The following is a 16,006-nucleotide window of genomic DNA, read 5'->3' as shown; positions in this document are numbered from 1 at the left end:
TGCGCTGTAGAGGTACCTTTGGTGTTACATTGCTAGTGGCACGGTTGCTGCGGGTTGTCCAAAGGGGGTTCTATACAACAATTGATCTTTTTTTTTTTATAAGCTCGAAACGCGAATGATTTTTTATTTTTCTTGCTTCTTGATAGACCCCGCAAAATAATAATAGATCATGTAAGTCTGGTTGTAGCATTAGTTATGTTTTTAGTTGTTCTGTTGTTGAATATCAACGCTTTTGAAGCCGGCAAGTAGTAACGCGCTGATCGATCGGCAACGGTATTCAATCACCCAGGGTAAGGAAAAATAAGAGTTTATGAAATGCATTAAAAGAATATAATGACACTACTAGTAATAATGACAACATGATACGAATAAAAATGGTGATGACGTTATATTATTGAATATAATAGTACATAAGTATATAAAGCAGTTTCCTACTAAAGTTATTATTTATCATTGTATTAATCGTAAAACAAGTGATAGCAAAAACCGCTGGAGCTGGCTGTGGCCTTTTCTAAAAAACCTATAGTGGTCATACGCTTCGTACAATATAATATGCCTACATATAAAAATACACACGACACTCAAATAGAAAAGATAGTTACGCGAAACAATTATAATAATTATTATTATTGTTATAACAATAATAATCATTATCATGTACCCAAAAAACGAACTTCACTCAATGTTATGAAGGACAGTATAGACCAGTATAATGATACATCATGTTATCTGCGATAATACAATTAAAAAATTGAATACTATGTCTTATCGTATACGAGACGTTTAAGAAGAAGTCGCGTAACGCACGTATCCCGATGGCAAACTAACTGAAAAAGAACTACTTGGCTAATATTTATTACGACAGTTCCTAATATTATAGGAGTATAAGCATTATCAATAGTGTCGAATGCTATAATTGCGATGGTCGCCTAAGGATTAGAAGGCAGGCGTCCAAAGGCGCGTACTAAGGGGAAGGATGGCTCGCTTCAAAGGCGTCGTAAATATTTATGGGGGTGCGATCATTAACATTACAGACAGAATAGTATAGCTGACGATGCCGTGTACTTGAAATGCTCAAAAACATTCGGGAGCATGGGCAAAGTTAATTAACTGACTGAAAGGAACGAAAGTACGAGAAGGTAAGAACTATGATATATTCATTCATCAGCAGATTGTCGACAACATGTCACATCGTGATGATACAGATGCATGCACATACAGAAAATTGTTACACACACAAATACAAGCATGCCGTCTGGATGAAAATCGCCACTGTCAGCAAGCACAATAACACTAGACAGAGGTACTTTAAGTATTGCCAAGGATTTAAACAACGTTACACATACTTAGTTAAAACGTCTCTTGGGACAATGGTGGATCTAGCGGTTAGTTTAAGGATAAACAATCACTCATACAAATACACATATACGCAGACACATGGTTGTAACTCTATGGACATAGTTGCTACAAATAAAACATGCTTGTTCTCGACTTCCATTTTTTCTATTCCTACTTGGCATTTCCGTAATTCGTTTTTTTTTTTTTAAAAAACGAATTACCGAAATGTTTTTTAACAACAGATAGAAATCGGGCTTGCCTTTTTACATATCTTGGTAGACAACTGATTGGTGTCGTACACTGTCAGAAATTGCTGCTACTTCAAGTTCACTTGGGATGTATCCGTACGTAGTTATGCGTAGTGCTAACTAGCACCTTCTCTGCTTCAGCGATAAGATTATGCATCTATATACGTCCAATACAATAATTGTCCTTAATCGTCTACGTATGTCCTTATTATACAATGGACATGCAAGCAGACGAGTTTAAAACTTCGAGGCTTTGTCGATACATTTTTTACTTATAAATAAACGTTACTATTATTATTATTTACGATTGTTATAAGTCCGTTGTTTAATCACCAACTGTTGGAACACTCAATCATCAACACTTAATCACCTGCTTAGTAAAGAACACAATTTCTGGTTGACTTTGTAGCATTTTCTACCCGATTCCCTACAACCACTTTTCCAGACATTTATAATTATACTGATCACAGTGATTTTAGTTAATCCTTAATTTCTATTAGAGCCCTTATTATCATAATATAAAGCTACAGACAAACCGTTAACATTGCAAACGATTCTACATGCTTTTAATATCGACTTTCTGCAATAGTCTCTTATCTAACTATCGCTATATTGTTGATAGCTGATCTTCTACACGCAATTAGAAATTCAATAAATGATACAGGTACATTTTGTTTGTGGGTTTACTAAATTGGTGATAATGGATATTTAAACTGAACACTATCGTGTTTCATTTTGCCGAATACCCGAGTTGTATGCACACCTGTTACTACAGCTCGTGTATGCCTTGAGACACATATATTTCATTTGATAAACACTGCTCAGTATAAAATAATCGTTGGACAGGCAAGCGTTTGTTTCCTTTTAGTTCCTTTTGAGCAAATTCGCTCAATCCACTCACGATCTAATGATATCGATATCAGCCTACAGCAATAGTGAAGAGAATAACGGTAAACTATTAGGTCTTCAAAACAAAAACGCGGAGGATTGCTTGCATGTGAATTACAATTATAGATATTAGTCACATTGTACTTCTGTCCTCGTGTACTATCCCCTAAAGCTCTAGACTAATCGTAGCCACTAACAATTATACGCAAAAACAACAGACATCATTGAAATCCATTACGTTAGAACCTCAAACGGTAAAAGTGATCTCTAGCTGATAGATCGAGAGAAAGCTGCTGAAGGAAATATTGTCAGCGGAAGACTAGTGTTACTGAGGAGAAATTCAGCTGTTTGAAACGTCTGCGTGGAAAATTGCTGTGAACTTACCAATCATACGTAATTATCTGCTTGCAAACGGTTATGAAACAGCTAAAATACCGACAAAGAACGGGTGAAGGGAAGCCTAGGCAGGAAATGAATGCAGTGAAATATTTGCAAAAAAACACATGCGAGTAACACATAATTGATATTACATAATGTAAAGACTGTTCCGCGATAAACAGTAAACGAAGACAAATTATGTAATGCTTACGAATAGTAGTTATGCATACCAGGACTGTACGGGCGATATTAGTACGTCAATGGGACGTCGAATACATGTCTATCACAGACAAAAAAAAACCACATAGACAAACAGAACACGGAGGCCATGTTGCTGCTACAGGAGCGAAGGTAACAAGGTCTGGATGAACAGCGCCCTCTTCTATCTTGTTGAATTCTTAGTCGCCTCCTCGTAACAGATGAATTTACCCAATGAAAAAAACATGCCGTTTAAACGTGTCCCTAGGTTATCTATCACCTCATCCTGGGTTTCGAACGACGTTTGTTTTCTCTTCATGTCCAATTTATTTTCTAAAAATGTACTGCGCCCTCAGACATAGCTGATGCACACTTTTTATGCCTCACTACTCGACTGCTGTTTGAACAAACGTAGTACAAAAATATTTTTCCCTAAAAATGGTAGTTTTTAAAGAGGGATTAGAGAATGAATTGTTTTAATGGCAATGTTTAAGTTGCACCATCTATATCACACAAGGAAGTTTGTTGCAAAGGTCTAGACGAATGGATTTTTACTTCTAGCACAACCCTCAAGTTTTAGCCGAGACCCGATCCAGTAATTTTTTACGCTCTTTTAGTTTTTGTACGGCATCTCAAGTCACTGTACTTGGATCAAAGTATTGGTCTCAAATAGTGTCTGTTTCCACTATCATTGATCAACATAGCTGTATATTTACAATAATTATGCGGAGAAACATATAGAAACTATGATCTATGAATCTAAATATCAATCCATTTCCTCAGTGCTGTGATAGTTGAGCTTGCCCGTCATAATCAATGCAAACCCAGAAAATATCTACCAGACCTCAAAAAAATTTGCATGGGTATTTCTTTTCTATGTGCACATAGGTTGTATTTTTCGTATCTATGTTCGCCGTTTCAACTATAATGCTTGCCATGTTTATGGCACAGTGACCTTCCATCAAGCTGTTGAATAGGCGTATCAGCCGTGAGTTTCCATTTGAACGACCACTAAACTAGCCAACTTCGTTGGCTAAACAGTTTTTAGGCGAAGCTCGTCCTTGCTCTTACATCTAATCCCGAGTAAGAAACACCAAAAAAGAAAGCCATTATGAAGAGCGTAATGAATCAGAGATGGCAACTTACGCTAATAAGAATAATCGAATAAGTTCTGAATCTTGATATTCTAACGCATTCACTGAGCATTTACTTCATTAATTGCTTGGAGCCAAAGAGCAATTTTTCTAGTTCAATAGTGAGTAGCCCGGCCAGTCCTATTCTAGTCGGCCTTACTTCACATGAACACATTGTTTTAACTGTGATGAATCTCTTCAACGAGTTTTGACTTAACGAGTAACCCGTTCTGAGACCAAATCGTCTTCTAAGGCCAAACTCAAGCCACCGAGAACGGCTAGTCCAAACCAACACAGAGTATGACGAATCGTTATTAGTAGAGCACCCACCATTTTGCGCGCTATCTAATCTTTCATTATTTCTAGGTGGGTTGAAGAATGTACAGCCAACTTGTGAGACTGATTTGTGTGACATTGTGCTGACGTGCCTGCAAAAGCAATAGCGAAACTGCTTGCACAGAGTGACGGGCACAGCTGTTTTATTAGCTCGAGCAAGGCCCATAAGCCCAACGTGTACACATAGAGATGGAGAAAGCAGCACTAAGAAATGGCTGAACAGCCATTTACGCTTTTATAAGGGATGATGTAATGACGACAATAATTATACCATTGAAGATAGCAACAATAGCTCATTGTGAAGAAATATTAAGCTAAAGCAGAAATAAAAATAAATAAATGATAGAATCTTCGGCTCATGTGTATGTCTTCGTTGAGAAAAAATAAACTGCGTCATATTAGCAACGCGTATTTTCACTTTACACGGACCTAGAATAACAAGTTATAGCTAGCCTTAAAAGGTACTAGTGACGGAATGATTGTAGGGAACGAGAAGAGCACTAGGCTTGCCATGTTAGGTGTCACAGCTTTTTTGCCGCTGTTAGCTTGCTTAAATTAATATTCGATTATCTGCACGTGCACAGCATGGCACGCTGAACAAAAGTATTGTAGGTAACCTCCATTCTGCTAACTAATACTAACTAAAATTACTTGAGACTAAATAGACATATACTTTAAAAATTATTGGACATAACTTGTGGTTCATGTACGATGGGGCCTTAGCATTTCTTTAAATGGCTTACTCTCAACATTTAACAAACACCACACGTCAATGGCCACATGTCTGGAGTTTGAGTTTCGGAGTTAACAGTTTTAATTCATACTTTGGATAGTTGTCCTGCTGCTGAAATTTCGTACGTGGAATTTTTCACTTTTCCTTTTAGAAATACTCATTTTAATAACTCTAAATTTATCTAAATTGATTGCAAAGCAAGCCAACCAGGTTAGATTTCGTCGGTTTCATAACGTTGGTAAGCCCGTATAGAAAATGAATTTATTACGGTGACACACTACTTACTGCCGCAGTTTAATTGGCCATATACAAACACAATTCAGAGATGCGGCGTGTCAACCCTTAAGGCTATCCACGAAACTTAATCAAAAACAGGCTACGTTTCGGTTAGGATCACAGCGATTCCACAAAGGCGACACAGCAGACTAAACGTAAAACTTTGCGTATGTATTAGTAGGTTCAAAGAAATTAGTTTTCATCGTCTACCTTCAGAAGGTTCAATCGGCATATAGTACGAGTCGTTGTCCAAAGTTAACTATGCCATTTTAATGAACAACAATTTTTCAGTGGTACAGAAGTGATCTAGATATATCGAACAACAAACAGGACTCCACCCGCTATAACTACTGATGTCGGCTGTTATACAAATGAAAACTGCATGCGTTAATTTGCATTTTTTATTACTTTTACAAGACTTTATTTTGTATATGAAAATATTCAGCCATTTAGTAGTCACTCTTTAACTATTATATCCCTCCTACACTATATATTCTAACTTATATAACTGATTAGACCTGTCCATCATTTACACACTCTCCACTAGGTCACTCCATTACGTAAAATTTTTAAGCCTAAACATATACTTAGGTCACATTTTCACTAACATCAAAAGCAGTAATCAATTAATCATATATTTACAAGTCACGCATAACCGCAACATTGAGTTTTAGATTAGAGTTCGCCAGCACCTTTATAATGGCTCGTGAGAGCTTGTACCTTCGAAATGTATTTCAAACGCAGACCTACCGTAATTAGCACGGTATAGTGTCCAACATAATACTTAACACATTGTAGGCCATTTAATACCGCAGAATCAAAAACCGGCTCTTGTACCCAACACTGTCAGAATCGATTGATCTCTGTATTGCCTCGACAGCATTTAAAATGCTGTTACGCCTCTTATTCTGTCAGAGGGCGGTGATGCATTTTAACAAAGCCTAGAAGATCGTTAGTAGGGCAAAAACGCCGTAGACAAGAGCACAAGGATATAGAACTAACATTTGCTGATGGTCCATGCTAAGAGCTGTGACGAAAAGCTTGGAAGCCGAATAAGCACACCACGATATAGATAGAAGTGCTGAAAAAGTGCCTGCAAGAAAGTATGGAAAGCAAAAATATTTCACATATACACAGGATACAACTGAGCGTTACACAACTAGGACTTAATTTAAATTCTGCTGCAGATAGTAGATTATACTTAACACAGTTCTCGATTGAAATACTTGAAGAACTCTTATTCGCACGTACTGTAGGCTTGTATTACCTTATCATCTGGCCATATGCTAAATGACTGTAATTGCTGGCGGGTGATACTGTCTAGAACCGGCTACAGATAACCTAAGCTGATATTTATATAGATACACTAATAGAAGTACCAACTAACCTGCAGCTCCCTTGAGTGAAATGACAATTGAGAATCCTGAGAGCAGCACAATGGGTAAAAGACAGTAACCAAGCACTGAGACAGTCGTACCGATTGAGATGCCCTCATGCGACATCAGGTTAAGTAGGGCGTATAGTGATAGTGTCCCGACAAGGCCCAGGCCATAGATGTACCTGTTTTTTTATTGTTTAATGACACACAACGATCAAAGAAATGACAACATAATCTAAGAAGTGTCTTATTAATTTACACATCCATGATGGCAATCAGCAATACTGTAAATCACTGTTTCATTCGTTGCACCAGTAGCCGTGTTCACAAATGGAGCCACCCCATTTCTATCATATTAGCCACCTTCTAACAAAAAACGATTGTATCAGTCTGAAAAAATAATATTTAACAGGTCTGATTTATTTGGGTGAACTCGATGGAATAATCGACAAATAGTTTGCATTGACGAAAGATCTTAGAGCGTTACAATAGCCAAATACATCCTCAGTATATCAATCACGGTGTAAGCACATTATGAACGACTTTCTACCGGCTCACACGATACATACTGCGTGCGTTTGACAATTGCATGTACTGAAAAGATTCATCGTTTGATCAATTTAGAATACTTAGTTAAGAACTCACAGTTAAGGGCAAACATTTAGAAAATTTGATAAGCTATTTATATCAAAAAAGAGAAAAGAAACGAAAAAAAATTGTCATCGTAATTTTGCCATATAAACTATATGCTAAATTAAGTAACCGACGCTTGAAGATTGCTTACCCAAAATGAATTTTTCCTGCAAGCATGAGGAAACAGCCGAAGGCGAGACAAAAAACGAGCGGTCCGGCAAGGTCACATTCATTAAGAATAGTAGCTTCACTCTTCCGCAAAGGATTAAGCACCGCCAGAGTCTTATCCCAAATATGATTAACATTTATACCAAGTTCTTCCAAGAGAGGCGGTTCGTTATCAAATTCACCTTGTTTCTGCAAGGGAAAATAATGAAAAATAATGGCAGCATGACAATGGTGTAAATACACAATAGATACCCATACTTCCAGATTTTGAATAATAAAAATAATAATTAGTATTTTTGATTATTATTGACAAATATTTTAGAAAGTGTTGAAAATTCCAAAGTCCATGAGTGGCTTAGCTTACACTATCCGTGGTTAGATTGTTCATAGGCATATTCATGAAAGGTTGCTGTTGCTGTTGTGACCACGGATCGTAGTAGAGCGATTGCTGATTGCCGCTTTCCATTTTGAGGATAAATTTGTGTTCACTGGAATTTTTTAAAAATATCAACGCAAATAAGTAAATGTGATAGGCATTATCTGAGCCGACTAGTAATAGCATAGGAACTTCGCGTAGATTTAACCGTTCGGTTCAATATGCGAAACTATAATTGCACAAAAATAATGCTTATAGCAGAGGTCACTGAAATTGTAGCCAGGGGCATCGCTGTTTTCGCTACACAACTGGGATCATATTCCATGATAAATGCCCGATCTATTGCTTTTTCACAGACTAAAGGAAAAAAACAAAGGTATCGCATATAAGCTCACTAAAAAAACTTCTGCTTGTTTCACTTGCATGGTATCATGCCGAACTAACAGCAAATAATATTACTAAAATGTCGACTAAAAATAGATTCTTTAATTTTCCAAAATCATCGAAGCTTAACCTATCACTTTCTACAAAAAATTCATTTTCGTAAACCTTGATTATGAGTGGTATCTTAGCTATATACATTTTCGAAATAATCATTTGAAATAAGATAAAATAGGATCGTATTTTTGTAGTCGTGTTAGCAAATATACAGACTATAATAAGTTTGAGAGGGACAAGTGTGTCTTACTGAAAGCTCAGTGAGCTTATACTACAAGCAATCTGAGAAGGCGGAAAATGTTAAGACAAACTAAATTTATTAGTCTAATCAATTAAGGGCGGAAGCCTTCAAAACAAATCAAGTTATTAATAACACGCTTCATTTATGTCCCCAATCGCTTCTGCTATACATCACTCTCACAGCGACTCGTTTTAACACGCTTCCTTTCCTTAGTTGGCTGTTATACTGTTTGGCAAAACGTTAGAATATATCTTAATAATTATGGAATATTGATATCATACGAATGTTTATGCGTTCACAACGAATAGCCTGTACCACTCAGTCGTACTTTTTTTACATTTAATAAGTACAGTGCTTAGTAATTCTTCTTACATTATTAATAAGAACATGTCTATTACATCTCCGGCAAAGATCTGCTGAATTAGGAATTAACTTTTTTTTATATTTATTTACTTGAGATTTAAGTGAACTAAAGGAAAAATATCGGCTCGCATCTGTTTCCCACGAAGTGTTGGCAGTCGATTGACAATTGACTGGCTTAGAAAAACTAAACAGATCAATCGAACGTTTTCTGCCTAAACACATAGAAACCGGAAAATGACTAATTTCGAGTTGCTTAGCCCTCTTCTTCTTGAAAATTTTTAATCCTTTTTCGTGCACTTACATGGATGCCAGACAAAGTTCCGAGAGAAAACGTTTTTGTTCGCTGTTAGGTGCACGACATTAAAAACCATGGACAAATTTACCCGCATTTACAAACTGCCAGAAGCGATAACATTAACTGCAAGCTTCTATTTACCTATCTGTCTCACTGACTGCCACCCATATATTGCTCGTTTGACGTGCAACGGGCAACAGATGGGTCCGTGTACTTGTGTACACGAGGCCAGCAGACGCTGTACTTGTGAGCAGAGTGAATGTTTGAATATTTGGCGCGAAAAGTCATCCAACACATTGTTTTCTTGTAAGCTGTCTGTGAATTTATAATACTTGTTCCAGAAATTTTAGGGAATCTAGCAAGGATTGCGAGTTAAACTTCTCGGTTATGATGTTTCTCAAATAATATTTGCGCGTCTTTGCAATACCATATGTTTAACTCGTAGACCAAGAGCAAAAGTTATCTATTGAACTTCCAAGAACTCTTCGGAAAAACCTGTTTTGGTCTACTTAGGTTGTTGTTAGGCTAATGTTTATTAAAATTATTAAAGGGTTTATTACAGTCGTATCCAGTTTTGAAAAGTAAAGTTTACTGTCCTGAGAAGTTTGAAGGTGGCGGTATTTCGAAACTAGATATGACAGATGAATACCTTGAGGTTCTGAGAAAAGAGGTTTAATAAAAGAGAGCAAATATTTTTTAACATATTCGGAGTTGACTAGGATCTTGGGAGAGGCATGTTCGCATCTAGCAGGCAATATTCAAATCTATCAATTTAAGATCAAGCCCTGTTTGAACATGGCTACGCACTAACTTGGACTATCATCGTTCACTAATCAAGCGAAGGACAAGATTAAGTGAATCGCTAACACTGATCATATCAAATAAGATACTACAGAAAGCTAAAAAAAAATAAACCTGATACTATTAAATTCCAAAAGTACCAAAACCTTACCCTTGCCAAGTGCTTCAAGAGTTATGCATCCAAATAGTTTTCTACATTTTATTGTATGTCGGTTCATCTATAAGTTGTGGAACAGTAGCCTCTCAACGTTTAGATGTTAGATCAATTAGTTAGGTGCAGCGCACGTCACGATAATCGATTTCACAGTTTACAACACTATTTGAATGTTTTATTAGCAAAAAATTGCCACTGTCGGCTTTGCTAATCTTTTTCCAGACAGATTTCTCATAAAATAAGTTAACTGATATTCTCGAGTTTTAAAACAAGTCATACGCACTTTATTGCTTCGCTAAATGCATCTTCAGCGAATAGGGTTTTTATTTTTTATTCTTCTGGAAACAATTGTTTGGGTATTATCTGTCCTATATTTCTCCAGTGTGCGCCTTTGACTGGTCACGTTTTAGGCCCACAGTTCAATAGCAGCGTCCTCATTAGCACCGAGAGTCTGGCGGCCGACCTCTTTTTGAGTCGGTAGCGGCGACGGAACTCTTCGTGTCGCTCTTTTTACCAGGAAGCTTTACATGAGGCTTACCGTTCTGCGTCCTTCGCCCGGTCCTGAATGGATGCATTGCTTCGTTCGTGCGAATCGTTTTCGTCGTCCATCAGCGCTCTCTTTTTCTTCCACTTTTGGCCTACGCAGCAAGCGCGTGCTGACGAGCCACATCATTTATGTTCTCTCTATGCGCCACTTGCTTCAGCTCTGCGCACAGAGTCGAAGAAACAGCGGTGACCGGCTGATGGCGCATTCCGTGACGTGGTGCGCGCTGTGCTTTGCTGTGTGGCACGAAGGCTGTTATGGCAGTAGGTTTGAAGAGGAGGACGACGGCGGCGAAGCCGAAGCTAAAGGCGAAAGGGAGAGTGGCAAGGACTTGGCACCGCCAAGACGCCAGGCAACCCGCCAGACAAACAGGCAGACAGATACACAAACATCGGTCCCACTACCATGTTATGGAGTGTCGCATTGAAAGGAGGCGGAAGGCGTAGCACACGAACTGGCGAGTGAGTATCTGTTGGTTAGGCAAGCGTAGATGAAGTGGTGGGTGGGCAGTGCAGCTGTTGCCTTCTGCGTGCTGTTGTGCTTATAACGCTGATGATACTTTTTTGGGAATGAAATGACAACAGGGCCGCCCTGTTTAGCGGACGGCGGCGAACAGGGCGAGTAAGAGAGAGAACTCCGCCTTCCTATCACTGCTGCTGCTACTTACGTACACATTTCTGCGCACCTATAGTGAGCTTTGCCTCCCTATTGCCTGCTGCCTTTAGATATGCTATGATGATAGCGACGCCTCTTCTGGTCTATATGTGTTCATGCATCTCTTAGCCTACCTACATCTGTGAGACTGAGTCGATGAAGTCTGCTGCTCCTGTGGCGTGCTGCTAGCGGTAGCAGCCGCATCAGCAGCAGCTCTAGAACCAACAGCATCAGCAGCCATTATCACCGCCGCCAAACAGTCCTTCTTGTAACTCTTACAACGATTTACTGGTTGTGTATGCAGCAGCAGCAGCAGCAGCAGCTTTAGGGCTGAGCTGAACTTTCCCCTTCTCTTCTCTCCGCTGCCGGATTCCGTACGTGTGGCGGTCTGCTGTGGCTTGCGCCGGTCACCCGCTGCCTGTTGTCTTTGCTGCTGGTTGGGCGCACAGTGGCATCGTTCCATAGGGACGGTTTCGCTGTGACGTGTTTATGCTGTAGCTGTGAGTGCTACTGCTGTTGCTGCTGCTGTTGTTGCTGCTGCTGATCTCTACCGGAGTAGTAGTGGTGGAGTGGCGACCGTGCTGCTGCCGTAGCCGCTGCGAGTTTTGCTGTGAACTCTCAATAGGCACCAGCAGCAGCCATACTACAGAAGTGGCTGTGGATGCAGGAGAGCTAGTAGCCGTAGTAATAACAGAGGCTACCGCCGTCGCAGGCGTGTCGGCTAAAGAGCCAGCCATCAGTCTCGCAAGTCTTCGACTGCGATGATGTGCTGCTGCTGCTGCTGCTGCTGCCGCCGTCGTCGCTCACCTAAGCAGCGCGTACAGTGAAGGTGAAACCCGGTGGGTGGTAAGGCTGAGTTGTCTGCCCGCTGACTTGTTTCTCTCTTTGTAGTAGTTCTGTTCTGTTTGCTGTATCGTCTTGCGTGTACGTGCGTGTGTGTGTATGTGCATCTACGAGAGTGTTGAATCGGGTGCTGGGCTGGCTGTTACTGGTGTCGCTCTTTGCGTCTGTGAGTTCTGCCAAAGAAACCCTCTTTAGCAGTAGAAGTCCCTACGGGACACGGTGATCAGTACTACTGCCCGCGACACGCAGGGCATTTGAACGGCAACAGAGTGGTGGAATTGTGAAGGAAGAGGAAGACGAAAATCCATTAGTACCGTCGTCGCTAGCAGCAGCAGCAATAACAACAACAACGAACTACGAACAACAGCGGCACCATCGCCCTACAATCAGTGTTGCCCCGGTCTGATGTCCGCAGACAGTTGATAGTCTGGTCCGACGATTGTTGTGCTTGACTGGCCGTCAGCAAGCAGCAACCATTAAGTCTGTTGGTCTCGTTGAGCTTTAGCTGTGCGTAGATCTCTTTGCTAAGTTGCTGACTGTAGGAAAAAAAGGTGGAGGGTGTCTGTGTTTGTGCAGAAAATGAAGTCGATGAATCTGTGGAGAAGGCTATAGTATATCGATAACAGACACCCGAATGGACACAGGTTGTTTCTTTTACGCTTTATATGAGTGAATATTTTTTGCGTGTCTGCTTCGTGCGTGCTGTGAGATGTGCAACGTCAACTGACTAACTCTATTAGCCGTACGGAGTGTTGAGATCGAAACAGGGCGTACGGGCTACGGAAGGCGGAGTATCACCACTGCCGCCATCACCATTCAGCCCACGAAGAATAGAACAAGCAGCGTCTGGCAGGGAGCTTGAGTGACGAGTTTGTTCGAGCTACTTGCTACTGTTGGCTGCTATCGCCACTCTATGATCTGCATCCGTTTCATTGCTCCTATGGACGGCGAATCTTTTAGAGTCCCGTCGAATCTCGGAGCAAATAAATAACGAGTTTGACAGTAAATAACGCTCGCAGAAAAACAGCGAGAGCCAGCTGCTGTCAGTTCTCTCTCTCTCTCTCTTTTCCTCTCATTTTTCAATGTATGCGTGAGTCGAGCAAACCAGCAAGTGGTCGCAACTGCTTTTGCAATATTTACTTCTTCGTTTTATTTATTGGTTTCCCCTAAATGAGGTGCCCTTAAATTGAGAACTTTGCTGTATAAGAAAGTAGTAGTCATCAGCTTCAGTCGTTGCTATCCGTGGCTATCAGCTATAATAGTCGTACGCTTCGCAGTGTCCTCGACAGACTGTCAGATAGACGGTGTATGGCAGCAGACAACGAAATATAGAAATTTGCTGCTGGAAGATCGTATAAACGAGCCACTGTGTTTTATATTATTTCTCGATTTCTCGTGGTGTTATTATTGTGTATGGATCTGCGCACATTATATGTCTTTGACGGTAAAAAAAATACGCATTCGTTTCGATTGTACGAAGTCGTTTAGCAACAAAGGAAAACGACAAACGGCCTGTACACTCGTGTCGACGTTGCAGACACACGAGTTTTCGTATCCGGATTGTGTATTTGTCGTGAAGTGATGGTGGCGCTCAGAGATCAAAGAGTGTGAACCGTGAGGAGTAGTGCGATCGTTTCATTGTTATTACTATTTTTATTATTGTTTTTGTTTTCTCGTGGAATCGGTCCCACCTCGCTAGATTGTGATTTCGCTCTGACTGTGATGCGGTTTCGTCAAAGCTGGGATCCGCTGCGGCCATTCTCAATGTTTTCGTCGTCCTGAGACCGCCGATCCTGCACAGGGGGGTGCCAGCCAGCGGCCAGAAGGCTGGGACTCCTCTGTGAGTGCTGGTCGCAGGTGGTACTCCTGCCTGTTTCTGTGTCTGATATTATCGTCGATCGAAGGCAGTGGTGTACGAAAGGGGTCGCCGTTTCGTCGGCGACAAACATCAACTGTAGGCCGGCAATCGCGCTGGTGGTGGGCGAACGTCCCGCTGCCACGTCTAATTGATAGCTGCGATGAACTCCAAGGTTCCATATTATTATTCGGAGCTGACACCGCAGGAGCGGGCCGAACGTGCCGAACGAGCAGCTCAACAACAACATAACGGGGATGTCAGCAATATCCAATCAGCGGACTCAAACGCTAACCAGAATGGCGGCAATGGAACGGAGACGGGATTTTTCAATCCACTGCTAAACATAGGTTAGTCGTCTATGGTGTTTTGCAGATAATCTTAGCAAAAGTCATAATAATGATAATAATAATAATACCGATAACAATAGTCGCAGAAGATTGTCATAATTGTTGAGGATCGTTGCAGGCTTACTTTGTTCTCCTTTTATTTTTAGCCCTCTCATGCACTAAATTAACCGCATTACTTCCCTGTGCAGCTGTCTGCAATCAACTAGCACCCAACCCAGCAAATCTCACCCCGTAATCCATTTCGATTCACACACACCCACACTTCTATCTGAGCGCTGCTCATAGCTTTTATTTTTGATTCGTTGCTGGTTTTGTGCTATTTTTGTTATTGTTGTTAGCGTTCCTTGAATCGCCTGCGGTGTATAAGCCACAGCATGGCTGAGCGTGGTGTCATCAGACCGCACTACTTTTCTCGAAAAAGAGACCGTACCTGCACATTATTGGATGCGCCCAGTATGCAATGGATCATTCACATAGGTTGCACTGGTTTAGTTAACGGATTGCGTTAGGAATAATAGCATATTTTGTCAGCTGTTGTTCTGTTTCTTAACTCACTCAATCGTGAATCCATGCAATCCTGTCTTTCTTGTGTAGTTTTTGAAAATCTAAAGATACTTGGCGATGGGAACCGTTTGTCCTACTGCTTCCCTGGCCCGTACTTGTTTCGGAAAGTTGTAAACGTCGAAAATTCGCATTGATTCCCGCCATCGACATATGGTACACAAAATGTGTGACTAAGTAAACAGAGGCGTAAGAATTCGCGCTCATTGACTGGATTTTCTTAAGTAATGAACGAAGAAATGACCACTTCGCAACTATAGAACAAACGATAACACATCTAGCAGAATCATAGAGTTGAAGTATTCTACAGAGAAGTCGCTCTCCCGTAAATCTGAATATGCAAAACGAATAAAGTCAAAGCAAGCATCCCATTTGCCGTGTGTATACGCGTTTCATCGACTATGTCTAGCAGTAACTTGTAGGAAAGTCTTTGGACGGAGTAATTTGAGAGGTTGTGTGTACAGTGATAACACCTATTTTGATGGTTTGATCAAATCAGAGCATCACTACTATACGTGTCACAGATTTTGATGGAGCTACAGCAGATCTACCTCAATCCGATAGGTGGATCACTTCTTTGGTTCAGTGTTTTGGGTTTGCTTATTTAGAACAACCTTTTTTTTGTTAGCTAGGGAAGATGTTTTTGCTGGTATTTTTTTCATGTGCTGTGCTCTCTGAAAAGAACTGAAGTAGCTTCGAAAATTACGCACTGCTGGGTTTTTCTTAGTTGACCTCCTTAAAATCTAATTCCGGTCGCCAAAATGGCTTTTCTATAGCTCTAAGGCCTTTGACTGACTTTAGCAGAGCTAGTCGTTCTTCCTTCT

At 40.5% G+C, this 16,006-nt stretch overlaps 2 protein-coding genes across 9 annotated transcripts in view; one reads left to right on the top strand and one right to left on the bottom strand.

The window, feature by feature from the left end:
• Window positions 1-5,915: 5,915 nt before the first annotated feature.
• Window positions 5,916-11,153, bottom strand: Yip1d1 (Yip1 domain-containing 1). 4 transcript variants are annotated; one of them, XM_022810602.2, is made up of 5 exons: window positions 10,914-11,153; window positions 8,072-8,195; window positions 7,691-7,896; window positions 6,916-7,088; window positions 5,916-6,621 (listed from the first exon to the last, which is right to left on the bottom strand). In XM_022810602.2, exons 1-5 carry the CDS (start codon window positions 10,982-10,984, stop codon window positions 6,470-6,472), a joined length of 726 nt encoding a protein of 241 aa, XP_022666337.1. In that variant the 5' UTR covers window positions 10,985-11,153; the 3' UTR covers window positions 5,916-6,469. The 4 variants fall into 4 exon arrangements, with proteins under 4 accessions (XP_022666337.1, XP_022666339.1, XP_022666340.1 ...); XM_022810604.2 differs by having other exon boundaries at window positions 10,659-11,152; XM_022810605.2 differs by lacking the exon at window positions 10,914-11,153 and adding an exon at window positions 10,373-10,637.
• Window positions 11,154-11,571: 418 nt separating this feature from the next.
• Window positions 11,572-16,006, top strand: part of LOC111252523 (rho guanine nucleotide exchange factor 10-like protein) — a 41,226-nt gene continuing 36,791 nt past the window's right edge. For all 5 annotated transcript variants that reach the window (XR_015329657.1, XR_015329656.1, XR_002674255.2 and 2 more), the window contains exon 1: window positions 11,572-14,621. Coding sequence is in view for 1 of the 5 variants with exons in the window: in XM_022810599.2 (XP_022666334.1) it covers window positions 14,435-14,621 (187 nt within the window). In the remaining 4 variants the exon portion in view is untranslated. The remainder of the gene's footprint in view (window positions 14,622-16,006) is intronic.

Source organism: Varroa destructor, unplaced genomic scaffold (assembly GCF_002443255.2).
Source record: "Varroa destructor unplaced genomic scaffold, Vdes_3.0 BEIS01000006.1, whole genome shotgun sequence".
Classification (NCBI taxonomy): domain Eukaryota; kingdom Metazoa; phylum Arthropoda; class Arachnida; order Mesostigmata; family Varroidae; genus Varroa; species Varroa destructor.
Note: the sequence above shows the minus strand (reverse complement) of the source record. Positions and strands in the feature narration are given on the sequence as shown.

Coding starts and splice junctions, on each gene's coding strand:
- Yip1d1 (XM_022810602.2), bottom strand. CDS start 10,984: ATGGACGACGAAAACGATTCGCACGAACGAAGCAATGCATCCATTCAG. Junction 7,897..8,071: donor ACAATCTAACCACGGATAGT/GTAAGCTAAGCC, acceptor TTTCCCTTGCAG/AAACAAGGTGAATTTGATAA. Junction 7,089..7,690: donor GCAGGAAAAATTCATTTTGG/GTAAGCAATCTT, acceptor ATAAAAAAACAG/GTACATCTATGGCCTGGGCC.